This window comes from Caretta caretta, chromosome 7 (genome assembly GCF_965140235.1).
Source record: "Caretta caretta isolate rCarCar2 chromosome 7, rCarCar1.hap1, whole genome shotgun sequence".
Classification (NCBI taxonomy): Eukaryota; Metazoa; Chordata; order Testudines; family Cheloniidae; genus Caretta; species Caretta caretta.
In genome coordinates, this window is record NC_134212.1 from 29880196 (window position 1) to 29893393 (window position 13198).

At 61.4% G+C, this 13198-nt stretch overlaps 1 protein-coding gene across 5 annotated transcripts in view; it reads right to left on the reverse strand.

The window, feature by feature from the left end:
* Positions 1-13198, reverse strand: part of PACS1 (phosphofurin acidic cluster sorting protein 1) — a 105692-nt gene continuing 92494 nt past the window's right edge. For all 5 annotated transcript variants that reach the window (XM_048857062.2, XM_048857059.2, XM_048857060.2 and 2 more), the window contains 8 exons: positions 12662-12772; positions 11913-12015; positions 11315-11357; positions 9897-9939; positions 8710-8845; positions 7495-7721; positions 4062-4181; positions 1-3618 (listed from right to left, as the gene is read on the reverse strand). In XM_048857062.2, coding sequence (XP_048713019.1) covers positions 3506-3618; positions 4062-4181; positions 7495-7721; positions 8710-8845; positions 9897-9939; positions 11315-11357; positions 11913-12015; positions 12662-12772 — 896 coding nt within the window. In that variant the 3' untranslated portion in view covers positions 1-3505. The remainder of the gene's footprint in view (positions 3619-4061; positions 4182-7494; positions 7722-8709; positions 8846-9896; positions 9940-11314; positions 11358-11912; positions 12016-12661; positions 12773-13198) is intronic.

Here is a 13198-nt window from a genome sequence, read left to right on the forward strand (position 1 = left end):
TTCTAAGAAATAACCACAGTTTATTTAATGAAAAAACTCCAAAAAAAGGGGGGGACAACAGCTCCCCCAATAAAATGTGTCAAATACAACAGGGGTCTCTCCCCAACCCCAGACAATGATCCCAACGTGGACGGTGTGCGCAAACCAAACGGGAGAGGCACTCACTTATACACACCAGGGGGCTATGTACACAGTGCCCTGTGTGCCCAGCCAGCACCATGCGCGGGGATGGGGGACAGATCGAGATTCCCAGCCCACATAGGCCCTGTGGGCTGGACCAGGCGCCTTCCGGCCCCCATGTACTGGACCACAGTCCTGCTGGGTGCTCGTGCAGCTCCGGCCTGAAGCCAGAGCTCACTGGGGCCGCACACAGCTGAGGGAGTGCAGGGCGTTTCTGGAGTGATTTGTGGGGGCACAGATTGAGATGGGGACCCCACCAGCTCTCATGGAGATTGGGGTGGCCAAGAATGTTCTGACGACTCTGGCCATGGAAGTGTGTGTAGGGATCATGTGGGCCTGGGGTGCCTGGTGGTAGGGCAGCTCCCTCCACCCCCCAGCAGCCAGCCCAGCCTGTGGGGACACCGGAGCTTTGTTGAGGTCTCCTGGGGGCTTTGGAGTGCCTCAGAGCCCTAGCCTAGTGCGCAGGCCTGGGAGACACCCCCCACCCAGCCCGCTGACTCCCCCACCGTCCCCAGCCCGATGCAGCTGCCAGGCTCGGAGCACAGAGGGACAGGGAGCCCTGGAGAGAGCCAGCACTGAACAGGCCACGTTGGAATGCAAAAGGCAGAGAACGCCGAGCAAACATGAGACCCCTCTGCGGGGCCAGCTCTGGCTGCAGCTCTTTGTGCTTGGGAGAAACTGCAACGTGGGGGCCAGGCTGCAGCGAGTGAGACCAGAAGATGGACGGGACACACTCGGTCAGCAGGGAGCAGCTGGCCTGCAGGGACTTGCGGTGTGGCACCTGTCTGCACTGGCAATTCGGCTTGGGATGTCTGGCCCCCCAAGCACCAGTTCGGAGCTTGCCCAGGCCACCTGAGCAACCCTCAAAGGAATTGCCACATCCAGGTGACTGACCCACCGTGCAGGCAAGCGCTGGTACGGACACTTGCTACCCGGCTCTCTCACTCGCAGTGACTCAGACACAGGGACCGTCCTGCAGCTTCCCTGTGACTGCAGGGGTGGCAATGGGGCGGCTACTGTCTCAGCCAGCAAATAAACAGCTTCCCAGAGAAGCCAGGCAGGCCTATGAGTGCCACCTGTCACAGCCGAGTGACCTTCCTCCCCACCCTGCCAGGCCGGCCTGGAGGGCAATGAGAAATCAATGGAGGCAGCGGGGCACATGGTGTTTGTGTGTTGGGGGGGAGGAGGGGAAGGGAGACGGGCTCTGCCAAGGTTCAGCTGGCTTTATTGCTAGCAGGTAGGTGGGGGAGATCGTCTGGATTCTCATGCCCTCTCCTGCCCGCTGCACGGAGCGGTCGGGGCTGAGTGCTGGGGGAAATAGGGGGGCTGGGATGCCAGAGGGCTGGACTGTGGCTCCCACCTGCTCTTTAAGACCCCCACACACCCTGAAAGTGGGGGTGCCTATTGGCAGAGGCACTCCAGGCCCATCAGAATGAGGCTCAGGGAGGCCCCTTTCTGATAATTGTGTCTCTTTCAGAGCTGGGGTACGGGGTGTCCTGCTCATGGTCCGTGTGGACCTCGCACATGGCACAGGCAGGATCCACAGGGCCCAGGACTCAGCAGTGACCAATGGGAATTATTGGACACATTCATGGACCCACTGGACCACGCTTGCATGGACTGCGAGTCCCTGCCAGATGTGTGGGGAGAAAAGAGCGGAGCTCACAGTGAGCCTGTGTGGGAAAATCCAACCACTTAGCTGCTGCCTGCTGGGGGGAGGGGGTCAGAAAGACAACAGCTGGGGGTGGGAGAAGCAGCCCAAATATGGGGCTCAGTTTAAGGGGGGTTCGTAATGAAGGTGCTGGCTTGAGATGGAGTGGGAGGGATGAAGTGCAGCCAGGAGTGAAATTGGCATGGGATGGCCAGATGCCGCTTCCTAGCTCCTGCCACACCTGGGTGCTAGAGAACAGGGTCGGGAACTCAGTGCTGTGAGGGGCTCAGGGCAGCTGGGACTGGGACCCAGTTGCCCACTGCTTCACTCTTAAAAGCCCATCTGTGGACTATACCCCCCCCTCCCCCGGCCACACATAGGGTCTCTGTCTGCCATGCTCAGAGCTGTAATAAACTGGGCCAACCCCAGTGACCTGGTCCCTATTGAACCAACCTACTCTGCCCGTAGCTGGCCTGGGGCTGGCCCGGGGCTGGCCCCTGTTGGGAGCAGACTACATTCGGGTTGCTGGCTTTGGGGAAAGAGACACCAGCTGAAGCATGGCAGCCGACACAGCTGGGGGCTTTCTAACCAACCGCTGGCAGCATGGGGCAGGGAGGAGCTCAGCCAGCAGCGGAGCATGGGATGGGGGGAAGGGGGCAGTGGGAAAGCCAAGCCTGCAGTGACTCAAGAGCTGGCTGTTTACTGTCCTGTAGTGCCTGGCAAGGCAGCGTGATGTGGCAAAGGTGACTGACGTGGGGCGGGGGGGCACTGATGAACTGGGGCAGGGATAAATTTAAGCAACTCAGTCTTGGCAACCATTTAGGATAGAAACAAACACAAGTGCCCAGGGGATGGTTACACACAGCTGGAAGTCCGAGCATGCCCCTGCCCCAGGCCAGGCAAGGCAGACACCCCTCCCCCCACCTCCAAACCCTCATCCCTGGCTTCACCAGCAAGGGGCCCCCCTCATGGGCTCACCTTCCACCAGGACACAAAGCCATCAGAGCAGCAGCATCACACACCAGAGCTCTCCTCCGCTTGTGAACAGCAGGGGCCATGCTGCCTGGAGTGCAGTGGCCCTCGACATCAGTGAGTGCCCACTGCCTACAGGAGGGGGCAGGCTGTGCTGGAAGGGGCCCCCTGTGCCCACATGCTATGCCGGGGCAGACAGCTGTGGGCACCCAGCCTGTGGCCTGGCTGCTTGTGCTTTTGGAGAAGGGCTACAGACGGGGATGAGGGGTGTATGGGCCACAGGCGAGGGCAAAGCCACTGGCCAGCTGTGCCAGGCAAGAACCTTCTCACACACTAAGCACTCCCGGGCCTGTCCTGGGAGTCACAGCTGCTCCAGGCTGGACGGGGGAGTGTGTCTGGGGCCGGCTGGGGTCCCTCCCCACTGGGCACTAGGACCCAATGCGGTGCACACTCCACCCACACACACACACACACACACACGCGCGCGCGCACGCATAAGGAAGCGGTCGGTGGCAGCTGGAGACAAAGCTGGTGATGGGGGGATGACAGGTTGGCACTGGGGTGCTCCCTCCTCCAGCCCTCCCAGTGCAGAACATACCAACACAGTTACGCAAGGAGGGTGGGATGTAGCCAAAGAGGCTTCCCACTGGTTGAGGGTTCGGCCAGGCTGGTGGGTGCGGCCCGGCAGCAGGGCGGGCGCTGTCACGCCGGCTTCGAGCCAAAGAGTCCGACGGGGAAGTGTTTGACGTGCGTGGGCCACTGCGCGGCCAGCTGGAAAAACTTGATGTCGCTCCACTCCACCCCGTCGATGGACACTGCAAAGGAACGAGGGAGGTTAGAGCAGGGCCTAGGCAGCTGGCTCGTGGTGCAGAGTGAGGCCTGGGGCATCTAGCCCCTGCTGAGCTACAGCTCTGAGGGTCCTATGCCCCTAACCTACCTATGCTTCCCCCACAGGATGGCAAGTAACACTGCCCCAACCCTGGAACTGAACAAACAGACTGGATAATTCCCACCTGCCTCCCCAACATTGGTGCTGCAGGGTGGTTGTTAAAAAAGCTGCCCCACCCCAGAAGTGGCTGCATTTCAACGCTGGACAAGAGACCTCTGGATCAACAGCTGCCTCGCCTCAGAACTGGTTGCATCTCAACATCCCTCTATAAATATCCCTGCGCCCCCACCCAGAGGTGAGAGATGAGGGACCCCTGTATAACCAGCTGCTTTGCCGCAGAGGTAGCTGCACTGCAGAGGCAGGCCTTACCTTTCAGCATGGTTTGCTGCTGCTTGGCAGAGCAGATTAGCCGGCTGATGCCCTCAATCACCTGGCTCTTGGAATCCACTTCCTTTTCTTTGGGTTTCTTACTCAGAAAGATGGTGGGGACTGGAACGAGAGGCAGGGGAGCCGGGATTAGCGTGCGCTCAGCAGAAGCCTTTAGACGGCGGTGCTGAGGGGAGGGCAGCTGGGTGAGAGGCAAGATGTGGCATCCCCAAGGCTGGTGGTCACACATGGACCCAGCCTCGCCCCCAGTCCTGCCATGGAAGGATGGAGGAACTGGCAGCCACTCTGCCCCATGGGCTGGGAATGGCAGAGGGAGAACGCTCCCTGCTGGGTGCAATTCGAGCACTGGCTGTTAGAAGTACCTTGAGGCCCTGTGCTCAGCCTCCCAGAGTCTCTGAGGGGTTAGTTGGGAGCCCACACGGGGGCTAGTGGGTCATATATAGCTCTCAAAGCACTTCTAGAGTCTGTGCCCCATTGCGTGTGTTTCACGGGGGTTGAGGCACGGGGGGTAGTGATGCGCCCAAGGTCACGCCGCGAGCAGCAGAGCCAGACCCAGGAGTCCGGGGCCCCATCTACTGCACCCCAATTTGTTTCTTAGGGCAGTGACTCAAACCTGGCTCGACTCTGGCTCCCAGCTCAGAGGATAACAGCTGGTAGCAGGGGGGGCTGGACACCCTGTGACCAGGGGACAGCTCTAGAGAGGGGGCTGGAAGCTGGAGTTGGCCGAAGGGGCCTCACCTGACTCCTTCCTGCCGAGCTCCAGACTTGGGGCACGGCCCCGCACTACAGCAGCACCAGCAGCAGCAAGGGATAGGCCACTTTCCTGGGCTAGGTCTGGCCAGGGAGACGCTGTCCCAGCCCAGAGCTGCCAGGAGGGCTGTGGGGGGAGCAGAACTTGCCCTGGGAGCCAGAACAGCACTGAGCTCAGGGCCCCATGCAGAGATCCTGGGAAAGCCCCATAGAGACACACAGCTGCACACCACCACCCCACAGCCATGGCCCCACTGTGAGTCAGCGATGAAATGGGGAAAGAACCCAGGAGTCCTGGCTCCCAGGCTCCCGCTCTTCATCGCAACAAAGCCCTCTGGCCAAGATGGGAGGGGCATTTCAAGGCCCTGTAGTGGTTAATTCAGCGGGCTGGGGGCCCAACACAGCCCTGCAGGCCAAAGCCCTGCCCCTATCTCCAGCTCCACAGAGCTGAGGCCCATTTCTCAGGCGGGGTGCCCTATGTTCCTGGTTGAGCCCGAGATCAAGGACAGACAGGTTTTGCCTGGGGCGAGAACAGTCTCTGGTCTGGATTGTAAATCCTGAACTTCTGGAGCTGCCCCCACAGCGGGGAGCCCTGGGGTTCATCTGGCCCTTCCCCAGCCCCAGGTTGGGGAAGGGAGCCTTTCTGCCAACACTGATGCATGGCAAAGATGGATTAAATTGTACTCGAGCAGGCAAGGGCCGGAGAGCGTGGACTGAGCCCCCAGACCAAGCCGCCCCATCACTCAGGCAGGGCCCCCAGGCCATGGCCTGCCCAGCCAGCCTGGGGCGAACGCCTTCCCTCTTGACTGACAGGCGGCAAGCGCCCGCCCATCTGCGCAGTGGGAAAACTACCAGAGCTGCACTTTCAGCGAGCCTGAGGCCGGAAGGACATTGTGAGCCTCCAGCCTGACCCCTGTCTCGCCCGGCCCAGGGAGCCCACCTCAGCACTGGGCTGGAGCGGAGCTTTTACAGAGAGACGTGCTGCCTGGACTGGGAGTCGGCTGGAGAACCTCCCCACCACCACCCCGGGGCAGTTTTTCCAACGGTGAATCCCCCTCCCTGTTAAACACTGGCCCCTCAGTTCCAGGCTGAATGTGTCGGGCCTCACTCCCAGCCCTTGGCCTGCGTCTGTGCCATTAAAGAGCTTTAGCTTATCAACATGGTCAAGAGGCAACTCAGTCCTGGGTCTGAGTACCACCTCCTTCCTACGGGGCCTCTCCATTCCTGGCAGCCTGAAGCCACGACAGCTGGTTCGGTACCATCCTCTGCTGGTCCCTGCAGACCAACAGCTCCTCGGACCCACCCAGAAGACGCATCATCCGGCCAAGAGCTGCTTCCTGCCTCCTGCTCTTCTGCCATCAGCTCCCCTTCCAGCACCCACACACAGGCATCACCAGCTGAACTCAGCAGGTGTGCCCTGCAGTCCAAATCTGCCTGCCAGAAGTAGCTAGCGGCTGCTGAGCTCCAGTCCTCTCCAATACTTTTCCGCGGGTCACTCAGCCTACCTATCGTGTTTTCAGAATTCCTCTAGCCCCATATTTGGAGGGACTGTAAGGACATTCCCAGGAAGAAAACCCCAGGCACTATTGGGCTCTTGAATGTAGCAGAGAAGGTGGAATGAGAACCAAGGGGTGGGAGCTAAAGCCAGACCCATTCACGCTGGAAATGAGGCACCAACATTCCCAGTGTGGGGGATTAACCATCAGGGGGGATTCCCCATGGCTCGGTGTCTCCAAATCCAGCCTGGCTACCTTTTGGGCAGATGCTTTCGACAAACCCACGCGCCGAGGCTCAGTGCAGGAGGTCACCCCTGGGAGTGGGGTGACGTTCTCTGGCCTGGGCCATCCAGGTCAGACCAGATGATCTAAAGGACGCTTCTGGCCTTAGTGTCTATGAACGCACTGTCCGAAAGCTCCTCCCCACCCACAGAAGTACTGGTAGCTGTGAGTGAGTCTCCTGCGAACCGCCTCAGCCCACGCTCCTGCCAGGGACTAGACGGCGTGCATGTTCCATTTCTCACCATCGGCCACAGTGACAAAGGCAGAATCCTGCGCCCAGTGTGAAGGAGCAGGGGCCTGTTCAGACAGTCTCCCAGTGACACCCCCGCTCAGTCAGCTCCTCCAGCGCACAGGGTGAACAAGGGGGCTGGGAAAGACGTGGCAATAGCACAGCTGCCAATGGTGGGGAGGGAAGGGCGCATTTACCAATGCCTAGCTGCCTCCTGCAGAGGGAAGGCGGAGCTGGGTTGCAAAGAGCAGCACCTTGCAGGCTTAGCCCCGGGCAGCCTGCAGAGGGCAGCATCCTGAGGGCACAGCCTTGCCTCTTGCAGCCCGTTGGCATTTTTTGTGGGGAGAAGAGGGGCTGGCAGAGCCCCTAGCCCGGAGGAGGTACAGAATGGGCTTCCCCCTTAGCTAGCAGGATTTCTCTGGGGCAAGATGGGGGTCCACACCCAGGGCCTAGCCAGTCTGCTGCCCCTAGCATGTCCAAGGAATGCCCATTCTGGACAGTTAGTGCCAATTCCGGAGACGACACATGGACACGGTTCCATGGGGCCAGATTGGAGGCAGCACCCCTAGAGGGAAAAGGCCCCAGCTCCCCATTCCCCACCCCCTCAGAGTGGGCCAGTGCTACCAGCCTGATGCCCGTCCAACCCCCGCACACCCACCTTTCTTGTTCTTCTCTTTGGTGACGACCGTCATGGCCATGGTCCCCGAGGGCTGGCTCTCCCCGCCGCTGGGCAGCCGCGACACCTGCACCGAGCGGAAGACACTCTTGAGGGTGTTCTTGGAGCTGGCGTCTCGCTTCTCGCCCTCCTTCCGGCGCTCTGTGGGATGGGCGAGCCAGTAGTCCACCTGCAGGCCAATGACGTCTCCATAGGGGCTGCTGGGGGACCTGGGGACAGTGGGGAAGCATCAGCAGCAGCTGGGCAGAGCAGGGGTTCACCCCCCAGGGGCAGGACAGTACCAGCCACATCACAGAGATGGGGAAACTGAGACATGGGAGGGCCCTGCCCAAAGGCCTATAACAAGTCAGTGGCAGAGCTGGAAGAGAACCCAGGAGTTCTGGCTCCCAGTGCCAGGATACTGGGGGCCCAGCAGAGCAAACAGATCTGAAATTCGATGCCAGAATCCTGGGCTGATGGCTCCTGGAGGATCCCAGTGCCCCCTGCAAACAGTAACTAACTCAGATACCTTCGGGAGTCAAGTGAACACCAGCCTGCTTTGCCGAGGGCACAGGAAGCACAGAGGTAGTGTGACTCGACCCAGAATTAGGTACAGAGCCTAGGTCCCCCTCCTCTAACCCACTAGACTGCACGCCCCTCCCAGATCCAGGGACAGAACCCAGGAGTCCTGACTTCCCATGTCCTTGCTTTAAGCACTAGCTCAGAGTGAGCCCCTGATGCAGGACTCAAGATGACTGCCCCACCCTGCATGGGTGGAGGTACGGGGGCACCAGCCACTCAAGGGCACTCAGAGGGAAGGGGTCTGCCAGCACCAGTGGCTCCAAGAGCTGGACAGCCCCGTCCCCACGATGGCAGAGGCTATTACTGAGCACATGCCCCCACGGGCAGGAAGGCAGGAACAGGCACAGACAGAGAACCAGTCTACCGGGATGGCCTCGCACACAACCAGGCACCCAGACGCCAGGGTTCCCCCAGCTGCTGCTGACTCCCTGTGTGGCTCAGCTTGTCCCTTCCCCTACCCAGGCCTCATTCTCCCCAGCTGGAACATGGCAGCTATGATCTGCCCTGCGGGACGCCCAGTCACAGCCCCGCCCCAGTGTGCTAGGCCCTGTACACACACGGATGGTACCAATCTGCCCGCCGGGGCATGAGGTTCCTCATTAACGACCATGGGGCCGGTGGCCAAGGCTGCCTCACCCCACGACAGCGAGCCCACTGCTCATGGACGGTGAGGATGGGGGGGTGGCGCAGACGTCCTTCACCAGGCCAGAGGAAGAGGGGGGTGACGTGGAGGGAACTGTCAGGCTGACCACGGGCATATCGTCTCCATCTCCTGCCGAGAGAGCAGAGGGGGCGGCCGGGGTGAGGCAGGTTCTGGGCTGTGCCACTCAGACTAATTTCTCCATGGGAAGCCCCAGACCTCCTGGTTCCACACAGGGCACCTCGGCCTCCCACAGGGGCTCCCTGTCCCCCTGGGGGCATCCTGGCCTCCCCAGGCGCTCCCCAGCCTCCCCATAGTGGCTCTGTGGCAGGCACCAAGTCCCCGGTGCTGGTGCATTCCTCTTCCCTGGGTTCTCGTCTCCGGCCGTGACCCACTTGGAGCAGGCCCAGGCCCTGTTGTAGGTGTCTCAGCTGGGCCCCTACCCATTCTGCTGGGCTGGCGGGAGATGAGCTCACTACTGCCACCAGCCTCCCAGTCACTCCTGTGGCGTGAGAGCTCCCAGGCCCTTTTCAGCGGAGGACTTGGGGATGGGGGCACTCTGGGGGTACCAGGCCAATGGGCGTCCTGAGCCACGAGGCGCTGTCGCCTCCATGGGCAGGTTCCACAGCCCTAGTGACTCCCCTTCAACGCTTGAACTCTTGCACTGCGTCATCCCCCTGCTCCCCAGCCCATACGGATTCAGCCCCCAGCCTCCCTGCGGGGATCCGACCGTCACGCCCTGTCCAGCCGGAGTGAGAGGTGAACAAGCCGAGCAGCAGTCTGGAGCTGGAGGGGAGGGGAATCCCAGGGGCAGACCCCGTTGCTTGGACAACTCCCCACTCCAGCGGCAGCAGGGGGCAGTAAAAGCCCAGCTGGAAGCAGGCCCGTTGGGCTGAGGTTGGGCTGTGGGCGGAGGGTGAGAAGAGGGAGGATGGAGGGGGGATGGGTGGGAGGGGAGGGTGTCTCAGCCCGAGGGGACCTCACCCTGCCTTTAACCAACCATGGTTCCTGGCCCAGCTGATTGCAGAGGGAGCCCTGGGCCTGTCCAGCTCTGCACAGAGCCTAAGAGCAGCTCAGGGAGGCGGGAACTGTGCCCCTGGACTCCCGACGTGGCACCAGCTCTGAGGCTGCGAGTCCCAGCTGGCCTGGACCCAGCCGGGGCCCGGCCTCACAGGGAACGTACCTGTGGCTGCAGGGGAATCTTCGATGAGGCCCACTTTAACCACCTGCAACGGGGAGACAGAGATCAGTAATTCAGGCCGGGCTGCCAGCCCGTCCAGGAGAAGACATTTGAGCCTGCTCCTCCGGGAGACCCAGAGCTGCAGTGCCAAGATTGCCGTTAACCCTTCCCACACCATGGGGAAAGGACTCACATCCCCACTTGCGCTCCACGAGCTCCATGCAGAAATCTAGGTGGGCAGGACCCCCCAGGATCATTGCATCAGGGCTGCCCCCATCCCAAGCACCAGCCACCCCTGAGGTGATAGCGAGTGGGGGATGCCCTCTCCCAGCCGACATCCCAGTGCCCAAAGCAATGGCAGCCTCACCCCCTGAGACATTGCAGTGGGGTGTTTACAATGGAAGGGCAAGTGCTCGGAAAGTATCCAGACAACAGTGAATTCCTCCAGGCAATGGGGGCTGCCCTCCCACTTTGTTCCTTCTATCAGAGAGTGTCACCCAGCTGATGCCCCAGGAGACTCTATGCAGAGCCAGACAGGCTATAGCAGAAGCATTATCCCATTTTACAGATGGGGAAACTGAGGCACAGAGCGGGGAAGTGACTTGCCCAAGGCACCCAGCAGGCTGGGTGGCAGAGCTGGGAATGGAACCCAGGATTCCTCACTCCCAGGCCAGTTCTCTCTCCGCTAGGTGGCAGTGAAGGGCTGGAAACACTAACTCCAGTCCTCTAAGCAGACCTCTATGGGGAAGGACACAGCAGAGAGGCTCTGATCACTGTTGATTAGTCCCAAGGTTTAACCCTCGCAGGCCCATGCCCCTGGAAGAGGCCCAGCCCTGGCACGTCTCTCCTCTGGGCAGCCTGGGCTGAGGCCCTCAGTTTCGGCCAGCCTGGCTCAGGGCCCAGCGAGCTCGGAGCAGCAGTCCCAGTGCTCTATGGGGAGAAGGGGCTCTTGTGCGGAAGGCACTGCATTCCCTGCTCAGCGGGGGGATGGCGCCCACTGGTGGCCAGCAGAGCTCATGCCCCTCTCAGCTGCTGCAGTGAGTCTGGGGCTGAGCAGCGTGATCCACGCCCTCTGGGTGTCGGGCGCAATGTGGCTGGCACACCCCGGAGAGCCTGGCTCTGGAGAGGTTTTGTCTGTGTGGATCCCATGACAGCAGGAGAAGCATCGAGAGTTACCTACTTACTAGGGAGGGGGATTAACCCCTGGAAGAACTGACCCAGGGCCAGGGCAGGGATTCTCCAAACCCTGGGGGGTTAATTCCAGCCTGCTTTAGCCCCAACACTGATGGGCTGGAAGCAGGGAGCCCTACCCTGGGTGAGGCAGGGCTCAAACTAGAGGGTCACAATGGGTCTTGCCCCACCCCAGCGGCACAGCGGTATTCCTGGGCCCTCACTGGAGGGGCCCCAGGGGGCAGCCTTACCCCAATGAAGGGAATGAACTTCTGGTAGGAGTCTTCATCCGGGCTGTGGGGAGAGGAAGAGACAGCTCTTAGGGTCTGGTGGGCGGTGGGCCGGGGCCCAGCAGGCATGGAATGCCTCACCCTGGATACACGAGGGGCATCCAAAGCTCGCCAGGCTCAACGACCGCCTCCACCCCTGCCCCACCACGTTAATGACAGTGACCACAGCACATCTCCCGCCTGCTGAGGAAGGTAAGTTCCCATCCCCATGCCAGAGGGGCTGGGATACAAAGGGAACTGGTGCTCCAGAAACACACCCAGATTCGGGGCAGCTTTGAGAGAGGTGGAAAAAAGGCAAGGCACAGAGAGGCCACACACTGAGTAGTGGCCGAGCCAGGACCAGAACCTAGGAATCCTGGCTCCTAGCTGCCTGCTCTAACCACCAGTCCTCACTCCCATTCCCACTCCCAGAACAGGGACCAGAACCCAGGAGTCCCAATCCCAGCCCCCTTCTCAGTGATCTTTAACAGCTTTGCTATCCCAACTGAAAGGGTCTTTTGGGTGCCTGTAACGTGCGACCAGCCCCCTGTCGCAGGAGAGTCGCCCGGGCGACACTTACAACTTATGCTTGCAAGTCAGCATGGCCTCGGCCACAGGCAGCTGGTGGGTCACGCTGGCTCCACCCACATACTGCACGATGCGGCCCACCACATCGAACGGCTCTGGGGGCAGAGGGGAGAGAGGGATGTGACCAGCAATCCCCACAGAGCCCGCTCCCTGACTCCTTGTCCCCGAGCCCGCAGCAGGGGTGAGCTGCACAGCAGAGCCAGGATGCCCCCCGCTGACTGAGTGGCAGCAGAGGAGAGGGTGCTCTCGTCACAGAGGGGAATGGGGTGTGTGGGTCAGAGAGGATTCTGCCCCAGGCAGGGACGGCTGAGGCAGAAAGCAGGTGGCCAGGCCTCTGGCTTGGCTGCAAGGCTGGAGGGCCAGAGCTTACGCTGCAGTAGAAAGGGGGCAGGACACATTCTCACACAGAGCTCCCCCTGGCCCCACTGGAGACTGCCTCCCGCACTGCTCACCAGGCTGGAGCTGTGACCCCTTCAGTAACCCCTGGTGCTGGGGGCAGGCCCCAGGGAATAAACCAGGGCTCAGGAAGGAACTGGCCAGGCCTGCTCTGTGCAGACTGAACAGCCACTGCCATAGGGGAGCCCAGGCCACATCCCAACAGCCAGGCCCGCCACATCCCACAGACCGTGCCTAGCTCTGGCTGCTCCCTCGCTAGCCCCTGGGGAACAGCGACCCACAGCCCTCCCTGTCCAACGGCATGAGGGCCATGGACACAGTGCTCGGAGCTGCATGGCCCCTCACCTGTCCCGGGGGGCTCGGCCCTGCCGAACAGCTCCCTCCAGGTAGAGTCCAGGAACGTGCAGCTGTACCTGCTGTCCACCGAGCCCAGGTACTTGGCTACGGGATGGGAGCCTGTGGAGGAGAGAAAGGGGGGTGTTGCTGTAGTGCCTTCGGGGGGGGAGGTTCTTAGCTGTGTACTACAGTGCCTGCGGGAGGGGTCCTTCAGCCGGGTGCTTCCTGTTACCCTGCTCCTCTGAAAGCAGCCTTCCGCAGGGCCCTGTGACAGGAGCGATGGTCTAGCTGTCCCGTGGATGCCACACCCCAGGCTCCCACCCCATCCTGGGCCTTTACCCAGCTCCATGGCAATGCAGAGGCTGGGCTGCCTGGGACCCCTTTCGCAGCTGCTGTGTTGGTATCCCCACCATGAGGCGGCCTGCTGGAGCTCAAGCCACCAGCAGGGCTAGCTCTTGGCTCGGCCCCTGGGGGCACCCGCTACAGACCCAGGCGTGCTTTGCTCAGCCGCCCCTCTGTGCACCCCTGGGTGTCAGCGTCGGACCC